Source organism: Aythya fuligula, chromosome 1 (genome assembly GCF_009819795.1).
Source record: "Aythya fuligula isolate bAytFul2 chromosome 1, bAytFul2.pri, whole genome shotgun sequence".
Taxonomy (NCBI): domain Eukaryota; kingdom Metazoa; phylum Chordata; class Aves; order Anseriformes; family Anatidae; genus Aythya; species Aythya fuligula.
In genome coordinates, this window is record NC_045559.1 from 101,418,525 (window position 1) to 101,439,629 (window position 21,105).

Consider the following 21,105-nt stretch of genomic DNA (forward strand, 5'->3'; position numbering starts at 1 on the left):
TTAATTGACTATTTTTTAAATAAATATTTTTTCCAGTGCATCCGCTCAACTGGATTGATCTGAGGATTTTGGTTTTCTTTTTGCTTTCCTTTAAGATTTCCTTTAAAAAGCTATGGATTTGTGAGGATGCTGTCTCTCTAAGAGTACTTAGCAGACAAATGGAGAATATAAATGTTCAGCATCACATTTTAAAAATTAGATTGACTGAGTAAGTAAAATTCTGTGTCCAAAAAGAAAAAACTGCTTATGTTTTTTACGGTGTTGTTTCATACATATTTTCTTTAGGAATTTTGTGAAGCCAAGATGATTTTTAATAGCAAGTGTGTTTTATTGAAAAGGAACGTTTGCTTTCAGTCATTATGGAAGTCCAGGAATACATGCCTCTGTGTGTGAGTAAAACAGATCTTTTCCTATTTAGAGTCTTTAAAATCATTAATAAATTGTCTGACACCTGTCAAAAAGAAGAAGAAATGCAGCCTATTGTGTTAGTGATATCTTGAGAACAGATTTGCTTCTTGCCGCTTTTTTAAACAAAATACGAATGTATGCATTGTGTAACATCAAAAGTAAATTAAAAAATATAATTAAAGTTTAATTTGCAGTTTCACAGCTACAGACAAGTCAAAAGATCTAGTGATATTGACAACAAATTCCTCTGGGTTGTGCTGTTTTGTTTTCAGAGCCACTGGGGTTTTTATTTTATTTTTTTGCTTTGAATTATTTAGTTCATTATTATGAGTTACCTTCACAGTGCTTTGTAGTGTTTTGATCAGCAATTTATCTTGGAGACTTAAAACACATGTCCATTCGTGTTTAGCTGACCAGCTGTCTTTCTTTTCTTTTTTTTTAACGTGACATTAAAATTGAGTGTTTCCCTGCAAGCATCTTTCAGCTCAAAAAATGCATCCCACTTCCTATGCTGCATAACTGTTGCCCTTTCACAGAGGAGCCCTGCCCCTCTCTCCTGCCCCATCCTCCAGGAGAGGTAGAGCAGCCCCCCTTGCTTGCCAAGGCACAGTCCCCCCTCCCCGTCATCCCCTCTCTGCTAAGAGGTGAAGTCCCCTGGGTCCGTAATTGCCAGGAGATGAAGCGATGATGGCGAGTGATCACAGTCAATAGCTTTGATTAACAATAAGGTGGAAAATTAGCAATGCTAGCATTCAGCTCCCCTGCCTCCCTGTCCCCATATGCTCACCACAGCCTGCACGGGCTGGTGGGCTGGGTGGCCACCGCACGGCTCAGGCGGCAAAGTGGGAGCTGAGGTGCGGGAGGAAAGCTGGACAGGGCAGAGGGGGACAGCGGGCAGCATTTGGAGACCCAGGGCCATGCTCTCAGCCACCTTTCACTGGGCAATGCCATGCAGGCGGGGGAAGGACGAAGCATACCGTGTGCTGGCACTGTGGCTCTTGCTGTCATGTGTGGATTTAATTGTGTCTGGACGTGTTTTGATCGAAATGGCAACTCCTGTTACTCCTGTGACCCCATCAGCAGCTCTGGTGTTGTTTCCGACAGACTCCGACGACCTAGAGAGGGGAAACGACAGCGGGACACCACTCCCCACCTCTGATAATGGTGACAATTCGCTGGGCTACACAGGTAGAGTGCAAATTTCCAAAATATTCCTGATTTTCTACTTCTGACACTTTCCACCTTCATCTGCTATTACCACCTGTACATAATTTTTTAACCATCATTGCTACCTGGCTTTCTTTCACCATCACCCTAGAAGTTCAATGTTATTAGAACTGTTGGGAATTATTGTGCTTTTTAACTAATCAAGATGACTGTCTTTTATTGTTTGTTATAGTACATTTCGATTATTTAAGTGTTTAAAGTCTTTTTCTATTGTTGAAACAATGCACTCATTATTTTCCTTTCCTGTGTATATTAGTGCACAAGGCTATCTATCATCTCAGAACAATTTTTCCAAACACCAAAAGCAGGGATTTCTCCATAAGGTTCTCTTAACACACACGCACACACTGCCTGCACTACTTAATTTCTGTTGTAAGCTGAAGTGAAATATATTGCAGCAGGGAAAAGAAGTCCAAATGAAATTAAAATGTGCTCGGAGAAGAATCTGTTTCACTGACTTCTGTTTTGCATAAAACAGAGAAATGTGTCTCTAGGCCAAATAAGAGCCACGGATAAGCAGCCTCCTGTGGTGTGGTGCTGCAGGGATCTTTCAGGGACACAAATCTGCAGCTCCTCTGCACAGTGAAGTGACACCCAGCTCCAGGAGCTGTGCTGCTGACCACAACCTGGGCTCAGCTACAGAACTGCTGAGCACAGAGTTTTCTTGAAAGACGCGTGCTCCAGAGTAGTGGCAGGCTCTAGACCTAAATAACTCTTAGATTATGAAGGTAAGTGTTAAGTCTTTTAGTAGGAGCAACTTCTGGAAAGGGAAAGAAGGGAATGAAGAAGGAAGGAATCTGTTGGATATTTAACTGAAAAACATTCTGTAAATACTTTATCGGTGGATTACTAGTGCAACGACTCCTCTCACAGTGTATAAAACTGTGTATAGCCAAGTGATTAACAAAAATGTTTTAGTCAAATATGCATAAATAGGAGAGTCTTACATTATACAAGAAGAGAATAGGAAGATGTAAAAGAGAGGGAGTAATTTCTTATCCATTCATAAAACTTTATGTCTGTTATAGACCACTTACATGATTATAGCTTTCATGATCTACCCCTTGCAATCATCCCTGCATGTGGTCTGAAACCTTGACACATAATTGTATTCCAGTTTAAAATACTTTTCTAGTAAAAGGGCAAGAAAGCAAAGCACTGCAAATCTTCTCTCAATCAAGAAAACTAATGCCTTCTTAGAAAAACATAGCAGGAACCATGACGCATGTGAATTACTTGGACTTTTCTACCTTCTGAATTTTTTTCTACATGTACCCCCCTTTTCCTGAGTTTGGAACATCACACCTTCCTGATATACAGGGACGCATTCTACTCAGAAAATGAAAATTAATATAGGTTAGAGACATCTTCTTTTAACTCGCTGTTAGATTTTTATTGTTTTTTCTTCAGAAAACAAGGCTGGGAACTGTAATCCTTGGGTCCTGTGTTTAACCAGCCATGTTTGAGACCATGAGCCTGCCTTAGTGTTAATCAAGTCCTCCAGTTTTACATAGGGGAGTCCTCTGGCCTGGGGATGACTGCAGCCCTGCAGCACCCTCCACACAGGATGGTTACGGGTGACTGCCATGGCCTCACAGCCCATGGACCTGAGAGAGTGAGCTCCCTCATGAGTGCCCTGTTGACAGGAGTAGCAGGAATGGGATTTAATACCCCACCAGTGCCTTTCTGAGAGGGGCTGGAGGCTTTCTCCCTTCCTCAGCACAGGACCTGCCACTGCAAGCATGCCCAGGTGGGTGATGGACATCGGGCGGCGGTGCAAGTGCTGCCTGGTCCCCCCACACAAAAGGAATGTTATAAGATGTATAAGGCAGTGTTTAAGGCAGTGGGGGCATGTGAGGGTTTCCTGAACAGACCACGGACCCTTCTAAAGGAGAAGCATTCTCCCATACCAACATGCACCTGGGTATGACATCCAAGGTCAGCCTTTGCAGGGGATTGCCATCACCGAACCTGCCTCCAAGAGACTAATAGGGGTCACAAGGGAGGACTTTAAAACTCAAACCCCAGTCTGGTTGTTCTCTGGAGGCTCTCAGGATGTTAACTCAGAGACTGTGTTTTAATAGGTGTTTTCCAAGAAAGCATAAAAGTCAGAATTGAGTTAGAAGTAAACACAAGCTGAACAAAAAGGAAAAGTGAGAGGACAGCTATGTTTGTGTCATTGGAGTTTTTGTGCCTTTATTTGAATGAAGACTGAATGAAGGAAAGACTAAGTTTTTCATGTTTAAAGATTTAATGATCCATTGTTTTTCCTCCCCTATGTAATAATAATCAGTAGCACTGTGTGTGTATGCCCCAGCTTATGTGGAAAAGCCCTGGGGTATTTATTAAAACTAATCCGACAGGTTTCTATAGCAATCAGTAAGGATTTATAAAAATAGCATTAACTGTAATGCAATCTTATAGGTGAAATTGCTTCCTACCCCCACCCCGCACCCCCAATTCATGGGTGGGTCCAGTTTATGTAGCAATATGAAATTCCTGGATTTTACAGAAATATTATTTATTTGTTGTTGTTGTTGTTCTCTCTTGCCTATTAGAATTGCATTCTCTGAGGGGAAAACCGTTAGAGAGGTTTTTACTGAAAATTCTCTGACATTCCTAAAATCATTCAGATTAAGTGCAGGATGTCTAGACCCATTATCAGAAAAAGTGCATCCATTTATTTTTAATTCCATATTTATTTTCAGGTGGCTAAATGTACACAAAACAAACATAAGCTGATGGTGTCATACAGTATGTATGAATGGTGTCATACAGCAGGTATATATTTTTTTATGCATGTTAAGAGTAATGATATACCTATAGGGTGCTTCTCCCTTCCAGTTCCACATAAGTTTAGCTATGAGGCAAAGAAGGAAAACATTTGTTCATGTGGCAGGTTTTAGAGTTCAGTTTTTCTACATATTTTTCTTTCCATACATGCTTTTCAGGATGAATATATGCATCTGTTTCATACTGTTCTTAAGTGGATATACATGACATCTACAAAGTGTTTCAGTATGTTCTCCTGAAACCACTTTAAATTAGGAGAAATATTTTGTCTGTCCCACTGGGTTCTAGTGTCTCCACTCTGGATCTGAATACTTGCTTTGAGAAGTAACCACACAACAAGTAGGAAGAACATCACTTTAAATGAGGAGAGAGGAATGACTAACCCAAGCTAATTCAAGTAAAGATTGAAGTTGTTGATAAATTTCAAGGCAGTCATTGGGGGAAAGTGATGAGTTTGTATTTGACTTTCCATGATTCTTAGTATGTTACAGGACTCAGCTTTAGTTTTTTGTTTGTTTGTTTGTTTGTTTTTCCTGCTAATCAGTATTGTGGTATCCAATATATTGTTACACTTTTTATATATCATCAGTGTTTTATTATAATGATAATCATAATTAGACCCAAAAGGAGTGGCTATATACACGTATATATTAAAGATGATCAGTGTTGGAAAGTATTTATAATATAAGTAAAAAGGGGGTGAAAAAAATTAGAAAGGAGGAGGTGTAACTGCACCCACTCAGTCATTGAGGCTTATTTCATATGCAAGGCACTAATATTAGACCTAAGGAGCTTATATGAAAATTTTCTACTGCATATTTGGTATGAGAGAAATGTTAAGAATAAAAAATATTTAAAAGCTGGTTTGACCACCTATATAGCATAATGTAGATGGTAGATATACCTGGATTGATTCAGCAAAAGTTTTATGGTTAAAAACAACAACAACAACAACAAAACACCAAAAAACTGTAAATATGTGAGTTGAAAGAATTGAGTCAGGAAGACAACCTTGTCTGCATCTTCACAACAGACCAATTCTCCTCTGTCAAGGTCAACATGGAAAATAATTGCATAGTTAAGATAATAATAAAAATCTGAATGACTATATTAACTATGTGCTTAAAGAGCAGGCCAGATCACAGCATGAAAGCATATGTTTTAAATACATTGTCTTGTATTTAATTTACAGTAAGGAAGGACACCTGAAGCAGTTTTATGGAGTGCTTTGTAATCATACATGTTTCTCTGTAAAGACTTTAAGGGAACGTTAGGTGACTAGCAAAAATGTAGATATTTAAAGATGAGGGTAATTAATCCTACCTGCTCCATGAGTTTGGATCTAGATGCTGAAAGGAGAACTAGGTGGTAGGACTGAGCATCAGAGTATATAATGACATCTTTATTAATGAACAGGGAAAGCAGAGGGATGGAAGTAAGGGTTCAGTTCTTTGTCAAGCTAAGGTTGCAGAGATGTTAGACAAAGCCTATTGTTTGGACAGTTGTTGTATTTAGATTAGAAAAAATCTTCAAGTTACCCATCGTTATTTTTGTCATTAGAATCCTGGAGGTATGTACAGAGACAAACAGAAAAAGAAGGGAATCAAAGAAAAAGATCTAAGAGACTTCCCACTGAATATCAGAGGGGATACATAGAAAATCGTCCAACTAATATAGAAGATAAATTCCATATTGGAAGGAGATTGGAGAGTTTGGACGGAGGTTCATAGAAGGAAGGGTGTGAAATAACATCAGGATTTCCATGAGAAGAGCTTGTGGTCAAAAAGAACAGATGACATGCTGAATGATGTCCCCGTATGCCTGAGAAGCTTTGAGAGCCACAACCCTGCAGCAGGGAGTGAGGAAACCTCAATAAGAACATAGGATAAAGCAGCCTTGACTTAAAACTATCAAATGTATTTTTCTATTTAATAGTTGATTAATGCTTCTGTAAGAGCAGATTTTCAAGAAAATAGTAAAATAATCAATATTTCCACATCAGAGTTCACATGTTTTGCCAGCCTGATCGGTTAAGTAACTGCTCAATTTTTGGGCTTCTTTTTTCATCCACAAAACAGCACCAGGGCATTTAACATCAAGTATGAGCCTCAGTAGTTTTCCATATAATCAATGGCTGCAAAGCAATCTATAAGATTGCATTGTACTGTGTTATTGAAGTGTGTGTATGCATTATATTCCAGGAAGTACCACATTTTCTGTTAAATCAGCTGTGACATAAATATTGGGGATCATTAAACAGATTCACAGAGTATTGCTTGGTGTTACAGAGACCAAAATGATGACTTGTTAAATTAACACTATATACTTAAACATTTGCAGACAAGGATCACCACTCCTCATTAAGTAGATGCATGGCTTCTTGGCCATTCCTGGAAAGGAATCTTTCCAAATAATAAACTTTTTAAAATTCAGTTTTCTCAAAAGCCTCTTCCAGTATACTAAGAAATCCTGTAGTTCCCATATGTGACCCAAAGTTAGCCTTTACTTTTTTTCCCCTGATTTTAGTCACAAAATCATGTATATCCATTCTTTTGTATAAGAAGGGATCCCATCCTTTTCCTACATTACCTTTTTTCTTACTGCTATGTTGTTGTGTGATCAAGAGTGTTGTTCATAGTGTATTACTACTTGTACCGTGTTAAATGGAAAGGATGTCATTGGGTGAACATTTCAAGAAGCAAAGTGGAGATCTCTCTTAATTGCATAGCCATTTTTGAGGTATTTCTGATTCTATCTCCAGTAATTTTACACAGGTTATCATTTTATTTTATTTAAGTGTACTTGTTTTGAAAAGTGGTAGTTTTAAAAACACATTCAACAGAATACTTCTAAAGCTTTTTCAATATCAGAAGTGGAAATATAGAATAATACTTTTCCTGTTAGAAATGAAGGGTGTTTTTGACATTTCTTTTCTATCAGATTAATAGAGGTAGTAAATCTGTGTCTGAGAGGAAGAGAGGAGAAGTGAAAAAGCTGTGGACTGCAACAGGAAAATAAATACGAATGCTATAAAGAAATAGTTGCTAATTGATTTGACATTCATAATAAATTATTATCTTTAGTTTAAGGATTGGCTGGAAAGGATGAGCAATCTTAGGGGGAAAACAAAACAAAACAAAACAAAAAAAAAACACATGGAACAAAAGATGAGTTTTGATAATGGGGTGCAAAGAGGTGGTAAATATGTTGCAGAATGTTGGATTGAAGGGAAGAGTGCATAAAACTATATTTCACAAGTGGAGCAGATAGGTAACAACGTATAGAAACAAGATCTTATTTTGTACACACAAGTATTCCAAGTACACTGTTAGCATGTCTCAAATTGCACTGAGTTCATGAGGTCCAACAACCTGAAGAGAAAAAACAAACACTTGTTAGCACTGTAGAAACAATGCACACATGACAGCTGAATAAATCAGTAGAGTAGACAACAACAACATTTTTTATTTAATTGCAGTTACAGAGTCCTTATTGCTACAGGTAATACACAGAAGAATAATGCTTGACTTTTACATCTTGGGATAGCTAGCATTTGGGACATTTTTCATAGTCTTCCCCTTTTTTAAAACTCCATCTGAGCAAGTGTGCTCCCCAGTCACTGAGGGAATGAACACAGAGCCCCATGGTACCAATTTTAAAAAGTTACTTTTTAGAGTACATCTGCAGTCTAAATCCAGGAACAGATGGTTACTGTTATTCTTATTAAAAAAAAAAAAAAAAAAAAGAGAGAGAGAGAGAAAAGAGAAAAAAAAATCCCCTGCTCTTGTCTATCAGCAATTTCTCTGTTCACCATGTCAATCTAAACTGTGAACAGGTCTTTTCAGTTCTATGCTTCTCTGCATAAATCTTCTGACACAGATATTTAGTTCAGTTTAGTGTTTAGTTTCTTAATATGTATTAAAGTACTGATGTAAATATAACACCAATCAATAGAATCGCCTCACAATTATAGCAATGTCAATTAAAACATGTAGTAGCAATATTGGAGCACAGATACTCCCACTTACATAAATCTTGCCAGTTTTCATTAAGAGTTTGTAGAAAATCTCCTCCTCTGGTTATTATGTTATACTTCAAGGAAGACCTTTGATTAAAAGTTAAATGGCAAAGTGCAGTGGTTCTCAATCAGTTTTCCAGTAGCTATCAGACCGATTTAAAATAACAACACAAGGGAAAAAGAAATCAAACGAAAAGGACATTGTGTGGAAAATTTGTCTATTTATGATGTTAGAAGCAGTATTGCCCCTTGTATAACTGAGATACCTCAGGAAGATGAATTTGAACTAGAGAAGAGACAGGAAAGGGCTATTAAAATAATTAGGGAATAGGAAGCTCATTTTTAGAGAGACCTTGATAAAAGAGGAATTCAGTAAGGACTGGCATTTGTTGCTAGCCTTATGTTCTTAGGGAAAACATAGAAACAATATTTTAACTACAGAGCATGTTGACAGTACAACTTGAAGAAATCTAGTTGTTGGTAAGTAGCCCATCTTCACAGTGTGCTCAGAACATGTGCTCATATAATGGCTGATTCTAAGCTTTTACTCATATGTTACTACTTACCTGACAAAAGAATAATCAGGCATAAAATGGAACAGTTAATTTAAGGTACAAATGTAGAGTGTTCTACAGGTGTAGATTCTAAAACAGTTTTCAAACAGGAATTTGAAATCCTTTTTGCAAAGATTGAAATTTGTGATAGGCTATGTTAGGGTATGTACACTAGAGTTATTCCCTAGGATGAGCTAGTCTCATGTTTGTGTGTTCCTATTTAATTATGAGATAAAATAAAAACAAAAGACATTCTCAGTACATTATACTTTCTCTCTTCCATAAGGACTGTCGCAGACAGGAACCCCTGGAGCTGATGAGAAGCTTTCTGCTGAGGGTCTCCTAGCAAGGGTAAAGACAGAGCAAACTGCTTTCAGTTCAGTGAACTGAATATGTAAAGCAATTTGTGAAGATGGTCAGAAGTGTAGATTTCTGCCAGTAGGTCAAAAGAGTATGAATTACCACAAGATAAGGGTAAAAGGAGAAATCTCTTGTGTTCTCATCAGGGAGTGTTATACAAGTTAATCTTTTGTTTTACACAGGCTATTTGTTTTATTTAAAGAAATAGGAAGTTGGTAGTTCACATGGTCTCATTAAATGCATAGCATGAAATGCAGTGTAGAGATGACAACATTTTGACAACTGTTTTTTTCCTTTTTTTTTTTTTTTTGTATCTATAATGATGCTAAACTGTCTCGAGTATTAGAGGAATAAGAAAATTATGAAAAGCATTGTTGGTCATTTTTCATAGTAATTAACCTCCTGCTCAAGCAGTGTCAGCTGTAAGGTCAGGCCAGCCTGCTCAGTGCTTTATCCAGTTGGTGTTGAAAACTTCCAAGGATGAAGCCTGCACATCTTCTCTGAGCAACCCACACCACTGCCTGCCTGTCTTTATGGGGAAATTGTGTCTTCTTATATCCAGCACAAGCCTCTCTTGTTTTGACTTTTGCCTGCTGTCTCTCACCCTGCCATGTACTGCAGAGCCTTTCTCCGTCTCCATCCCTGTCAGTACTGGCAGGTAGCTGTTAGGTTCCCCCCACAGCTGTCTTCCGCAGACTGAACAAGTTCTGGTCCCTCAGCCTCTCCTCACAGGGCAAGTCTTCCAGCCCTGATCATCCTGGTGACCCTCTGCTGAACTCACCCCAGTTTGTCGATGTCTTTGCTCTACTGGGGAGCCCTAGACTGGATGCAATACTCCCGATGAGTGCTGAGGGATAATTCCTTCTCTTGATCTACCACCTGTGTATTTGCGCAGCTGAGGACACTGCTGCCTGTCTCTGTTGCCAGGGCAGGCTCTAGGGTCAGCTCAGCTTGCAGCAGGCCCAGAGCCCCAGGCCTTTCTGGTAGGGCTGCACTGCAGCCTGGCAGCCCTCAACCTGGGCCTAGGCAGGGGGTTCTTCTTTCCTTACCAGGGCAGAACTTTGTATTTGTCCTTGTGGAATTTCATAAGGTTCCTGTTGGGCCAGTCTGCCACTTTGCAGGTGGTAGCCCTGTTGTTGGGCAGAGGGACTGGTTCCCCTAGTTTGGTTTAACTTGAAAACATAACGAGCATGCCCTCCTTCACCTCTTCCAGATCATTAATAAAGACCTGAAGCAGGGCAGGTCCTGGAACAGACCTGTCAGTCCTCGACTTGTTACTGTCCTCCAGAGGGGCTGCAGTCCATTAGCCATTAACTTCTGAACTGATGATTCATCAAGTTTTTACCCATCTAGTTGTTTTTCCATCTAGGCCATAATGTCCCAGCTTGGGAGACAGGAATAGACAGGAAGAGACAGGAATATTATTGGAGACAGTGTTGAACCCCATACATGGAAGTCTAAAAGCAAGAGAATATATCAAGTTAGGATTTCCCATCAGAACTGATCTGTCCTTTTAGCAGTATCTGTAATTGGAACTCTTGTCTCAGAATTGAAGCTTCATACATCAACAGAGAATAAGAAAATAAAAACCAACATCTGTCAGAAGATCCAGAGTTTAATTCCATCAGATCCTTCTGGAAGTACTACCAGACATTATTTATTTCAGCACTTTTTGTTTGTACATGATTCTTGTACATCACTTATCCATAAGCCATAACAAGTTGAACCATCACTTACAGGTGTTAAAACATTGTAGAGAGCTTTTCAGAAGGAATCATATTGATTTTCAGTGACCCTTGTATAAGAAAGGAGATGTTTTTCTGTGGTGCAATGTACAATTTACTGGACAATACATTATTTATTGTGTTTCTGTCTTATACTTCCTAAAAGGCAGTGAAAAATTACTACTAAAACTCACTACTACTTTCTTTATTGCAGAAAAATCCTGAAGTATTTTGCACTCATAATTGTAGGCAGAATCCCACATCTTAGTCTTTTTTTTTTTTTTTCTTTTTTTTTTTTCTTTTTTTTTTTTCTTTTTCTTTTCACAGTATGCATCTTTTGAAGTAAACTCTCCCATATCTACACTATCTTTTTTGTCTAGGTTCTCTGCCTGTTCTCAGGCTCTTCCTCTTATTCCTATCAGATGGTTCTTGTAAGGTAATAAACTCCAGCTGCTTCAGCCTCCTGCTCCCCCTCCCCACTTTTTCCTAATTTCACAATGCGTTTTTAAATACTCAACAGGAAAGGAAGGGTTGGAGTTCAGCTGAACTTGGAATGGAGTAAATATCCCACTCAAGCATTCATAATTTACCTACCCAAAGCCCACTGAAAAACCATTTTCTTTAATTATTTCTCTCTGATGTTTAACAGAATAAGTCTGTCTGTCTTGTTTCTGGATCACTACAAAGCTAAATGAAAGACTTGTTTTTTTTTTCTGTTAGGAGTAGTCCTAGTTGTTCAAGGGAAACCCAGTTGCTTTTCAGTAGATTTAAACATTTGGATAGCAAAGTATAATTTATTTTCAGGAATATTTTTTTTACTTGTATCCTGATGTGTAATGAGGTCTTTCATTATATCATATTTAAATTATTTATTTATTTATTGCTTAAAACAAATGGACTCTTCACATCAATAGAAATGATAAACTTTGACAGGAAGCACAAGGAAAAGGAAGGTGAAGGTATCACGAATTTACTGATGAAGTTGTTACAAAGTGTTAGTGTTTCAGATTTTTTTATAAAGCTGCAAACTGCATATTTTGCATAAAAGTTTGGTGAGGGAGGAAGATGCCTGTTTCTCTGGAAGAAAAAAGGGGGTGGGGGTGGGTAGGGAACCACAAAATTACTGTGCAGTGTTTAGATATTATATAGTTTAACGTACCATTTTTTAACGTACCATGACAGCAAGCTCACACTGGGAGGCTGAAAATGGTTTTGGGGGTATTTTTTCCTCCAAAATCATAGTCATTTAAGTATAGAAATATCTTCTGGATAATTATGAAATGGATAAAATAGGAAGAAAAATTATTCAGAAGACATTTTGTAGGAACTTATGGGAATAATGTTACCATTGCACACAATATGCACACAAGTTGTTAACATGATTTTCAGTTGTTGTCAACACATTATCACCCGTGGGATAACTGGATTTTTGTATGTAAATGCAAACACACTATTTTCATGATTTCTTAGAGATTATTAAAAATTGATTAATAAAATTATAGGCAAAACATAATTAAAAATATAAGTGTACAATGAGAAATAAAAGTCACCCTCACTGAAAAAAAAAATCATTTTAAAATAAAGCTGATATAACATAGACCTGATGTGGTCTGTGTTATAGAATGTGGAGGGGTTTGTTCATTGGTTAGTTGGTTGGTTGTTTTTCACATTTTGAAGGCTTTGCAAAAACGTATTGAAGATTTGGAGGAAAAAAAAAAAAAAGAAATATTCCATAATCAAATTATTTTGGTTCCAGACAGACCCTCATGGAAATTCTTTAAAATTCAAGATCTTGTTAAGATTACATAAGACAGATAAAGAGTATAAGCAGCTGACAGGGAAAGTTTTATCTTGAGGGGAAGAACTTTCAGAGAAAATGTTCGTTTATGTAAAGGAGTTGTGCATTTTTCTTTGCAAACAAGATTACTTGTAACACATTGCTAACACCAGGGCAGCCATAACTTAAGCTTCACTCAGTACATCAGCACAGGGCTATTTTTTAGCTGATTAAGAATAGACAATATTGAGTTAAAAGTTTACATTAGTTTGTAATAGCACAGGGTATCAATGTATATAAATATATCTGAGGTGAAGTGCAAGGATCCAAGATCTTTTCAATGGTGCCCAGTTGCTAAGAGACAGTGTGCACAAACTGGAATATAGGAGGTTCCTTCTGACTGTCACTGAAACACTTTCCTGTGGGGGTGATGAAGCACTGGCACAAGCTGCCAAGAGAGGTTGTGGAGCCTCCCTCCTTGGAGATCTTTAAAAGCTGTCTGGACATGGTCCTACTGGAGCAGGGGAGGCTGAACCAGATGACCTCCAGAGGTCCTCTCATACCCCAATCATTCTGTAATGTAAAACTTAAAACTAAAAATAAATTAAAAAAATAACAATAATCAGCTTTGCTGATTTTAACCTACCTGAAGGTAAATGTTTCTTCTTGACCAAAAACGTACCTTGAAAAAATAGTAAGATGTGAGGAATAGTGAGCTCATGGAGATGCCCTTAATCTCCAAAATGCAGGGGTTTTATCTTTTCAGATGAAACCAAAAAACATCACAGATTTGGAGTTGTCAGCTCTCCCTTCCAGGAGCACAATCTAGAGCTGTAGAACCCTGTTGACAGGAATGTGCTTTTGCCTTACAAATGTGTTAGCTTTTTAACTATATAAATTTGTAAACTATATTAATTTATATAGAAATTTAATATAAGCTAATTACACGCTTACATACAGAGATACACACAAGTGTGTCAGGCCAGCTTGTTTCTGTCTTTTTATGCTTGCCCAAATACTGGATATTGATCCAAACTAGGACAGCTACAAATACAAAGAGAGTATGGACTCAGAGGGAAACAGAATAGAAAGGCTACATGATTTTTTAGACCCGTGTGACTGTAAATATAATACCTAGAAAGAACGTGTAGTGAGATCTCATTATTAATATGTCTATAAAAGTTCTCTGAAGAATGGATGCAGCTATAGTTTTAAAATACGAATCATTAATTCTTTTGTAATACCCAGATGTAGTGTCATCTTTATGTGATTTTTACTTATCTTGTTGGAAAATGTCCTTGTGTTATGGTGAAGGTCTTTCAGTAGCTGCAGATGCTCTTAAAATCTGGTGTTCAGAAGCTGAACTGAGATAAAGAAAAAGCATCATGACACATTTATTTTGGCAGCCTTATCAAAGAGGGATGGCTGCATTTAGGCAGACAAGTGTATCAAAGTGGTGCATTTTGAAATGGCTGAGTTAGCTTTCCTAAAACTGTGTCCCTGTGATAGGCTCTACAGTGGTGCTGGCAGGGTAGTGTAGTGTTAGAAAATGTTGTACCTCCCTCAAGACACAGCTTGAACTGAATGTAGTGAGAAATTATGATTCACTACAATTTTTTTGCTGCCTATATTAATTTCCCTGTAGCCATAACACATCTGTTCATAGTAAGGCTGATCCAATGCCCATCCGACTATAGTCCATTTACTTCAGCACTCAATGGATCCAATAAATACTATTTAGGGGAAGATTAAAAAAAAAAAAAAAAAAAAAAAAAAAAAAAAGAAAGACTAAAATCTAAGTTAAGGGCATGAGTCCAATTAGAACAACATAGAATCCTAAGGTATCTGCATGTTTTGAAAAGCACTTCCCTTATTTATTTTTTTTCTGCAATGATAATGGAGAATGCAGTCCTGCAACGTATGGAGTATTTCTTAACTATATTTGTTTGTTTGCTTGTTTGTGTTTTCCAGTAGGGTAATGAACACACTTTCAATGCTATTTTATGCTTGAATACTTCAAAAAGAAGACTTTAAATTTGTCATTTAGCTGCATGGTTAAAGTGAAGTTTGAAGACATTTATCTTTCAAGAAAATATTTTAAAATAAATAGAAAACATCTTCCTCAAAATTTGCTTTTCCATATCTGAGAATGGGTGGGTTTTGTTTATTCCTTTAGAAAATGAGATTAAAGGAATCTTTTTTTTTTTTTTTTTTTTTTTTTTTTTTCCTTAAAATGCCCAATTTCAACATATGAACACAGAATCCATATATATCTGGGACTTGGCATATAATGAGTCTGCCTTGCAAAAGAACTTATATTTTGTACTAAAATGGAATATTTCCAATAAGTGGGGTGTTTTTAGGTAAGTGTGACATGGAAGACAGTGGGTGAAGCAAAACAAATACCCGCTGACCATTTTTCTCTTCTACTGAAATGAGGCAGCAGTGGAGTTAGGAGTGCCTCAGTGATTAGCCTGCCTTTTTCTCGCAAAATGGTTTCTTATAAATGATTTAATCAGTATTTCCTGCAGTGAGGCTGGCTTCTTAATACCACTACAAATATGCAGGAAAGAATATGGATGGAAGGAAAATTAGAGTCTGGGAATGAAAATAAGATAGACTGGAACAGTTTGAATTTTTCCTGTATTTTGGAATTCAGGTGCAAGTTCAACTGGAGAGTTGGTTTTAAGCTGCTGAAAGTCAGGGCATGATACATATTGTATGCAGTCTTATGATTTACAGGCGCTGATATGTATTCCTTAAAACAATACTGCAGATTTCTCATTTAAAGCTTTTCTTAACTAATAGGATAAATTACTGCCTTTCTTCAACTTTCATCCTAAGGAATGAAGGGACGTAATCAGTTTTCATATCCTTACCACATATATTGCTCTACTTTCATAGAAAAGGTCTTCTCTACATGCACCCATGCGTATAGAGCAAAAGAGGTGGGAAGAACTGATAAACCACCAGCATTGTTTCCTTCTCATCCTTAAGCATCCACTAATACACTTGTGTCACCAGACCACAGGCTCTAAGCTTAGAAACAACATAACCCATATTTTGGGGTAGAGCTCCAAAGACGCTGCAGATAGGTACCTAAGTCCTAGCCCTGCATTCTTGGTCTCAGTCAAGGACCTTTCTCCAATGTAAGTGAATGGAGGAGGTCTGGTAGGCCCTGGTTACCCTCCTGCTTCTCCTGCCATTAGACTGTATGGTACCTGCTGCCTCTGGCCTCACCCCAAAGTCCCCACCGGCCCTCATCCCTCTCCTTTCCATTCCACAGTTCCACAGAAAAACCTACTAAAACTAACACTATACAAGTACCTTCTATCTCCAACAGAATTAAACAGCAATTACATTTGAAAAAGCACTGACAATTACAACTTCTTGTGTCTTTCCTTTGCATCATTATTAATAACATCCAGTTCTGCTCCCATTCTTGTCTTCATGATTTCTCTTACCGATAAACTTCAATATTTTATAAGCAAACTTACAGGACAGTTATATCAAAAGCAGTCTTACAAGGTATATTGAAGGCTCTGAGGTTGCACTTATAATTGTTTATCCCATCTGAGAAAGAGGCACCAAATGTATGAGTTTTCATAGTAATGGTTTATTGCATTTTCAATCTCTAAATAGCTTAAGGCTCACCGATTGTACTGGTACTGGGACTCTCTTAACAACAGTATGCATCAGAACATATTTTAGATGGTCAGCACAGAACAACTAGGCCATGGACCTCTGGGGATTTAATCAAAAGGTTAGCAAACCTAGTACACCGTGAGCACCAACACTGATGCTAATGAGACCTCATTTAAGTAGTTTCCCAGAGAAGAAGAAAAGATTACCTTCTTTGGGGAAATTAAACTTATTCTGGTGTTTTTATTATGCATCTAGTAGTATGCCATTTCCTCTATTTTCTTTTCCTTACAGATTTTCTTCTTTAATCTGGCAAGGAAATTAGATTATTAGATTTATCTAAAATATGCTGCTATTAGCACAGTAAACAATGCATTAATGAAAAAAAAATATCCACAGCTGATGCTTTTTTCTTTAGAAGAGCCTAATCCTCTATCATATTAATATTAACTAGTAAATGAAAACAGTAGAAGCATAGAATAGCTTGGATGGGAAGGGACCTTAAAGATCCAATGCCCCTGCCATGGGCGGGGACACCTCCCACCAGACCAGGTTGCCCAAAGTCCCATCCAACCTGGCCTTGAACACTTTCAGAGAAGGGACATCTGCAGCTTCTCCGGGCAACCTGTTACCATGCCTCGCCACCCTCAGAGTAAAAAAAAATTCTTCCTTGTATCTAATCTAAATCTCCCCTCTTTTAGTTTAAAACCATTACCCTTTGTCCTAGGTAAGACTCCCTGATAACAGAGTGTCTCCCCATCTTTCCTGTAGCACCCCTTTGGAAAGCCGCTATAAGGTCTCCCTGGAGTCGTCTTCTCTCTAGGCTGAACAACCCCAACTCTCTCAGCCTGTTTTCATAGGGAAGGTACTCCTGAACATCTTTGTGGCCCTCAGCTAGGATCACTCAGATCCATGTTTTTCTTATGCTGGGGGCCCCAGAGCTGAATGCAGTACTGGGTTAAGGTCTCACAAGAGCAGAGTAGAAGGGGAGAATTACCTCCTTTGAGCTGCTAGCTACACTTCTTTTGATGCAGAGCAGGATGCAGTTGGATTTCTGGGCAGCAAGCACACATTGCTGGCTTATGTTGAGTTTTTCATCAACCAACACCCCCAAGTCATTCCCTTCAGGGCTGCTCTCAATCCATTCTCCACCCAGACTGTATTTGGGTTTGGGATTGCCCTGACCTAAGTGTAGGACCTTGCACTTGGCACTGTTGAATTTCAGGAGATTTGCACAGGTCCACCTCTCAAGACTGTCTCAGTCCCTCTGGATGTCATCCCTTCCCTCCAGCATGTCAACCACACCACTAAGCTTGGTGTCATCAGCAAACTTGCTGAGGGTGTTCTCAACCTCACTCTTTTCTAAAACAATGAATTCCTTGCTGAAGAACATTCAGAGAATAAAATAAGTAAAGACTGAAGTATATTATCTATGATGATAAGATTTTATAATATCAAGTTTTTTAAGTGAAAGGACTGAATTCTATTTATTTATTTATTTTTAAACATACATGGAACAACATTAAACATGTATTAAATTAGTATCATTTGGTGCATAAAATATTAACATGTTAAGTCTTTATTGGTCTTTGTTTTAAAGACCACAAATAGATCTACCACATAAATGGTCTTTAAAATAAGCCCACTGAAGCTGATCCTTCAGTGCTTTAAGTGTAGATAGGTCTTTCAGCAAAACTTAATGCTGCAAAAAAATATTAGGCCAGGGTGTCTTTAATACCTACATAATCTGAGAATGATTTCCTATATGTGATCTTGCTAATTTGAAGTACCTCTGTCCAATAGAAATATCAACTTCCAGCGTCATCTAATTCAACCTTACGTGACTTAAGAAAGAAACGTCAGAGCAGCTAGACACAATATTTAAACAGAAACACACACACATGCACACACACAAAAAAAAGTACAGAAAACAAGCAGTAAGCAGTAGCTTCCTGCACAGACTTTGTGTCATTCTGAGGTTCTTTTTATTTGCAATCTATCCTTCCATGTACAGCATAAATCAGAAGGGGTTTGAAACAATTAAATTTCCCTTAAAGAATGATCATCTAATGAAAGCCTGGGAATATACTACTAAAATAGTAGAAATTAACTGTACCACTATACTCTAACTACATTTCACAGCTTTATGTTCCCCAAAGGTACCTGATATATGCGTTGTACTCAGTCACTTTCTGATTTATAGATAGAAATTCCTCATGCCTACTAAATCAAGCATAATACCTTTTTGTTCTACATTGTATGGCTCTCTGTGATATGATGGAAAATTCTAATTCACTGAAGACTTTTTACTGTAACACCTGATATATATCAAAAAGCTCTTTCAAATATAACCCATTCAGGATATTCTGAATTTTATGTGGTAGCTCTGTATCATTCATTTTCTTAAATGAACCCCCTTGAGATTTTCATTGTATTCAGGTGAGTGGAGTATTGAAGGGATTGTATTATTAGCTACAACTTAAAAGAAAGAATGCAAAGATTTCTCAGGAAAATTCTTGAGGCTTTCTTTTATTTTTCAGTTGAAAAACTAGAGCACTAAATTCTGGGATATAATTTTAAACATATTTGGGAAATGTTTATTTGTTTGAAATGCCAATAGATGAAGCATTATTTTGGCAAAGGTAATTATACATGATTCAAACCTTATTAAAGACCCCCTTTGGCACTGGTAAATTTATTTGGATCGGGCCTGTTGATTTTTGCCAAGTGCTGTCTTGAATTATTCCGTACTAAAATGTTGCATACATGTTACTAAAAGCTATGGTCCCATTTATGTTGATTATTTTAACCTATAGAGTTACAAATCAATTCATAATTGTTTATGAAGATGTGGTTCAGTTCACAGTGGCCAGCAATTCAGAGGGTATTGCTTTTGATTATGAGTCCTGTATTCAGTACTGCTTAAAGCAAGGATTAAGCCTTGTAGTGATTTATGTGGATCCATGCCTGGAATTTCATCTACTTGTGGATCTGACCTCTGCCTAATTCCACCCACCTTCTTCAAATGTATTCTATAGGGAAAATAGTGGAAATAGGCCTAGCTGGATTTAAATAAGTAGAAATTCCACTGAGATAGATGTGTAAATATGACTAACTAGTTGTTCGATTAAAGCAGCGAACATCTCATTGCTCTGTGGCTACCAGTTATGTACAACCTCTAAGAGCAGAGAGGATTGATTGTCCAGCAATCTGTTTAAATTATATAATAAACTCTGTAACATTTTTGCATGAGATTAAATGAGGTTTCTCACTCCTAAAATAAATATTTTTTTGTTTGGAAAAAGAATAAAAATATAGAAGGAAAAATATAAATGCCTAGATAAATAGTCTCTATATAAGCCAAATAGGGTTTTAAAGTAGTTCATTTTCACACATCCTCTTTGTTACAAGATAGGTACATAAATTATTGGTCCAAAACACTAAACAAATGGAGTTGTGGATTAAAGCATGTTGAATTTTGCGGATGACTGCATTACAGAAATAATTTTCCATTGATGACCTGTAAAAATAAACAGAAATCAATGATGAAACAAGTATTGTTTCTTCGTGTGTCAGATTTAATGGATTTACATTTTAAGTATTGAAGCTGTTACTGTAGATGGAAAAAAATCTGTCTATATTAAAAATATGAGGCATGCTTTTCCTAGATAATCACATAAAGTGATAAGACAAATCTATTAAATTTCTCAAATAAACATTGTTTGAAATGCAGAGAATAGAAAATTTCATGATATTGCTACCATACATCAGAATGAATCGATACAAAGCAAGAATAAGTTTCTCAAGTGAAACAAATATCAGGAAACATCCTAGGTCCTTATTGACTTCAGCAGCCTACCAGCAACCTAATGATGCTATGCATTTTATACGATATCAAGTCACATAGCAAGGTAAGCAAAGTAAGAAACTGTTCATTCTGTCTCTAGAATACAACATCTTGGGTTCTAATTAAATAAGACTGAGCTCTACAAGGAATGAACTATAAGGGTTCATAGGAAGGTTGTGTTTCACAATTTAATTCAATCATAGTTGTTTCCATTTTTTCTTGAATTAATGGTACATGTAATTCCAACTGAATAGGAAAGAGCCTTTCATATCCATGAAAGTCATAAAGGAAACCCTATTTTAAATGACTGTTACAAATATTGCATCTTGGAGAGTAAATATAATCAAAATGAAAGGATAATATTTATTAAAGGTACTTTACATTTTAATAAACTACAGACAGTTCTTACATAAAGCATGGTTAAATAATGAAAATGGAATAAATGCTCAGCAGCATGATGTACTGAAAATCATGAGGCTTCCCTAACATTGTTATGCACTTCAGACCTTACTAGTAAATCTCTGTTGAAAAGTGAGGGAAGAGGGCCAGAGGGGTCTTCTGTACAGAACATAAACCATAATAATCGGACATTTTGGAGTCAATAAAATGTTAACATGATATTTTAAGTAGCAAAGGAAAAAAGGAGTGAATGCAGTACTTGCTTCAGAGGTAGGATCAAAAGAGTATGAATATTTTATATTGAAGGGCAAAAGCATTCTTTATTTGTCTGCATTTCTAAATGAACAAAACATCTA

The 21,105-nt window shown here is 37.1% G+C and overlaps 1 protein-coding gene across 5 annotated transcripts in view; it reads left to right on the top strand.

The window, feature by feature from the left end:
- The window catches only part of ROBO1 (roundabout guidance receptor 1), a 735,419-nt gene that overhangs the window by 350,792 nt on the left and 363,522 nt on the right, over positions 1 to 21,105 (top strand). For 4 of the 5 annotated variants that reach the window (XM_032207881.1, XM_032207886.1, XM_032207883.1 and 1 more), the window contains exon 3: positions 1,513 to 1,596. The exons of the other annotated variant lie outside the window; for it this stretch is intronic. In XM_032207881.1, the coding sequence (XP_032063772.1) occupies positions 1,513 to 1,596 (84 nt within the window). The remainder of the gene's footprint in view (positions 1 to 1,512; positions 1,597 to 21,105) is intronic. 5 annotated transcript variants of the gene reach the window in all.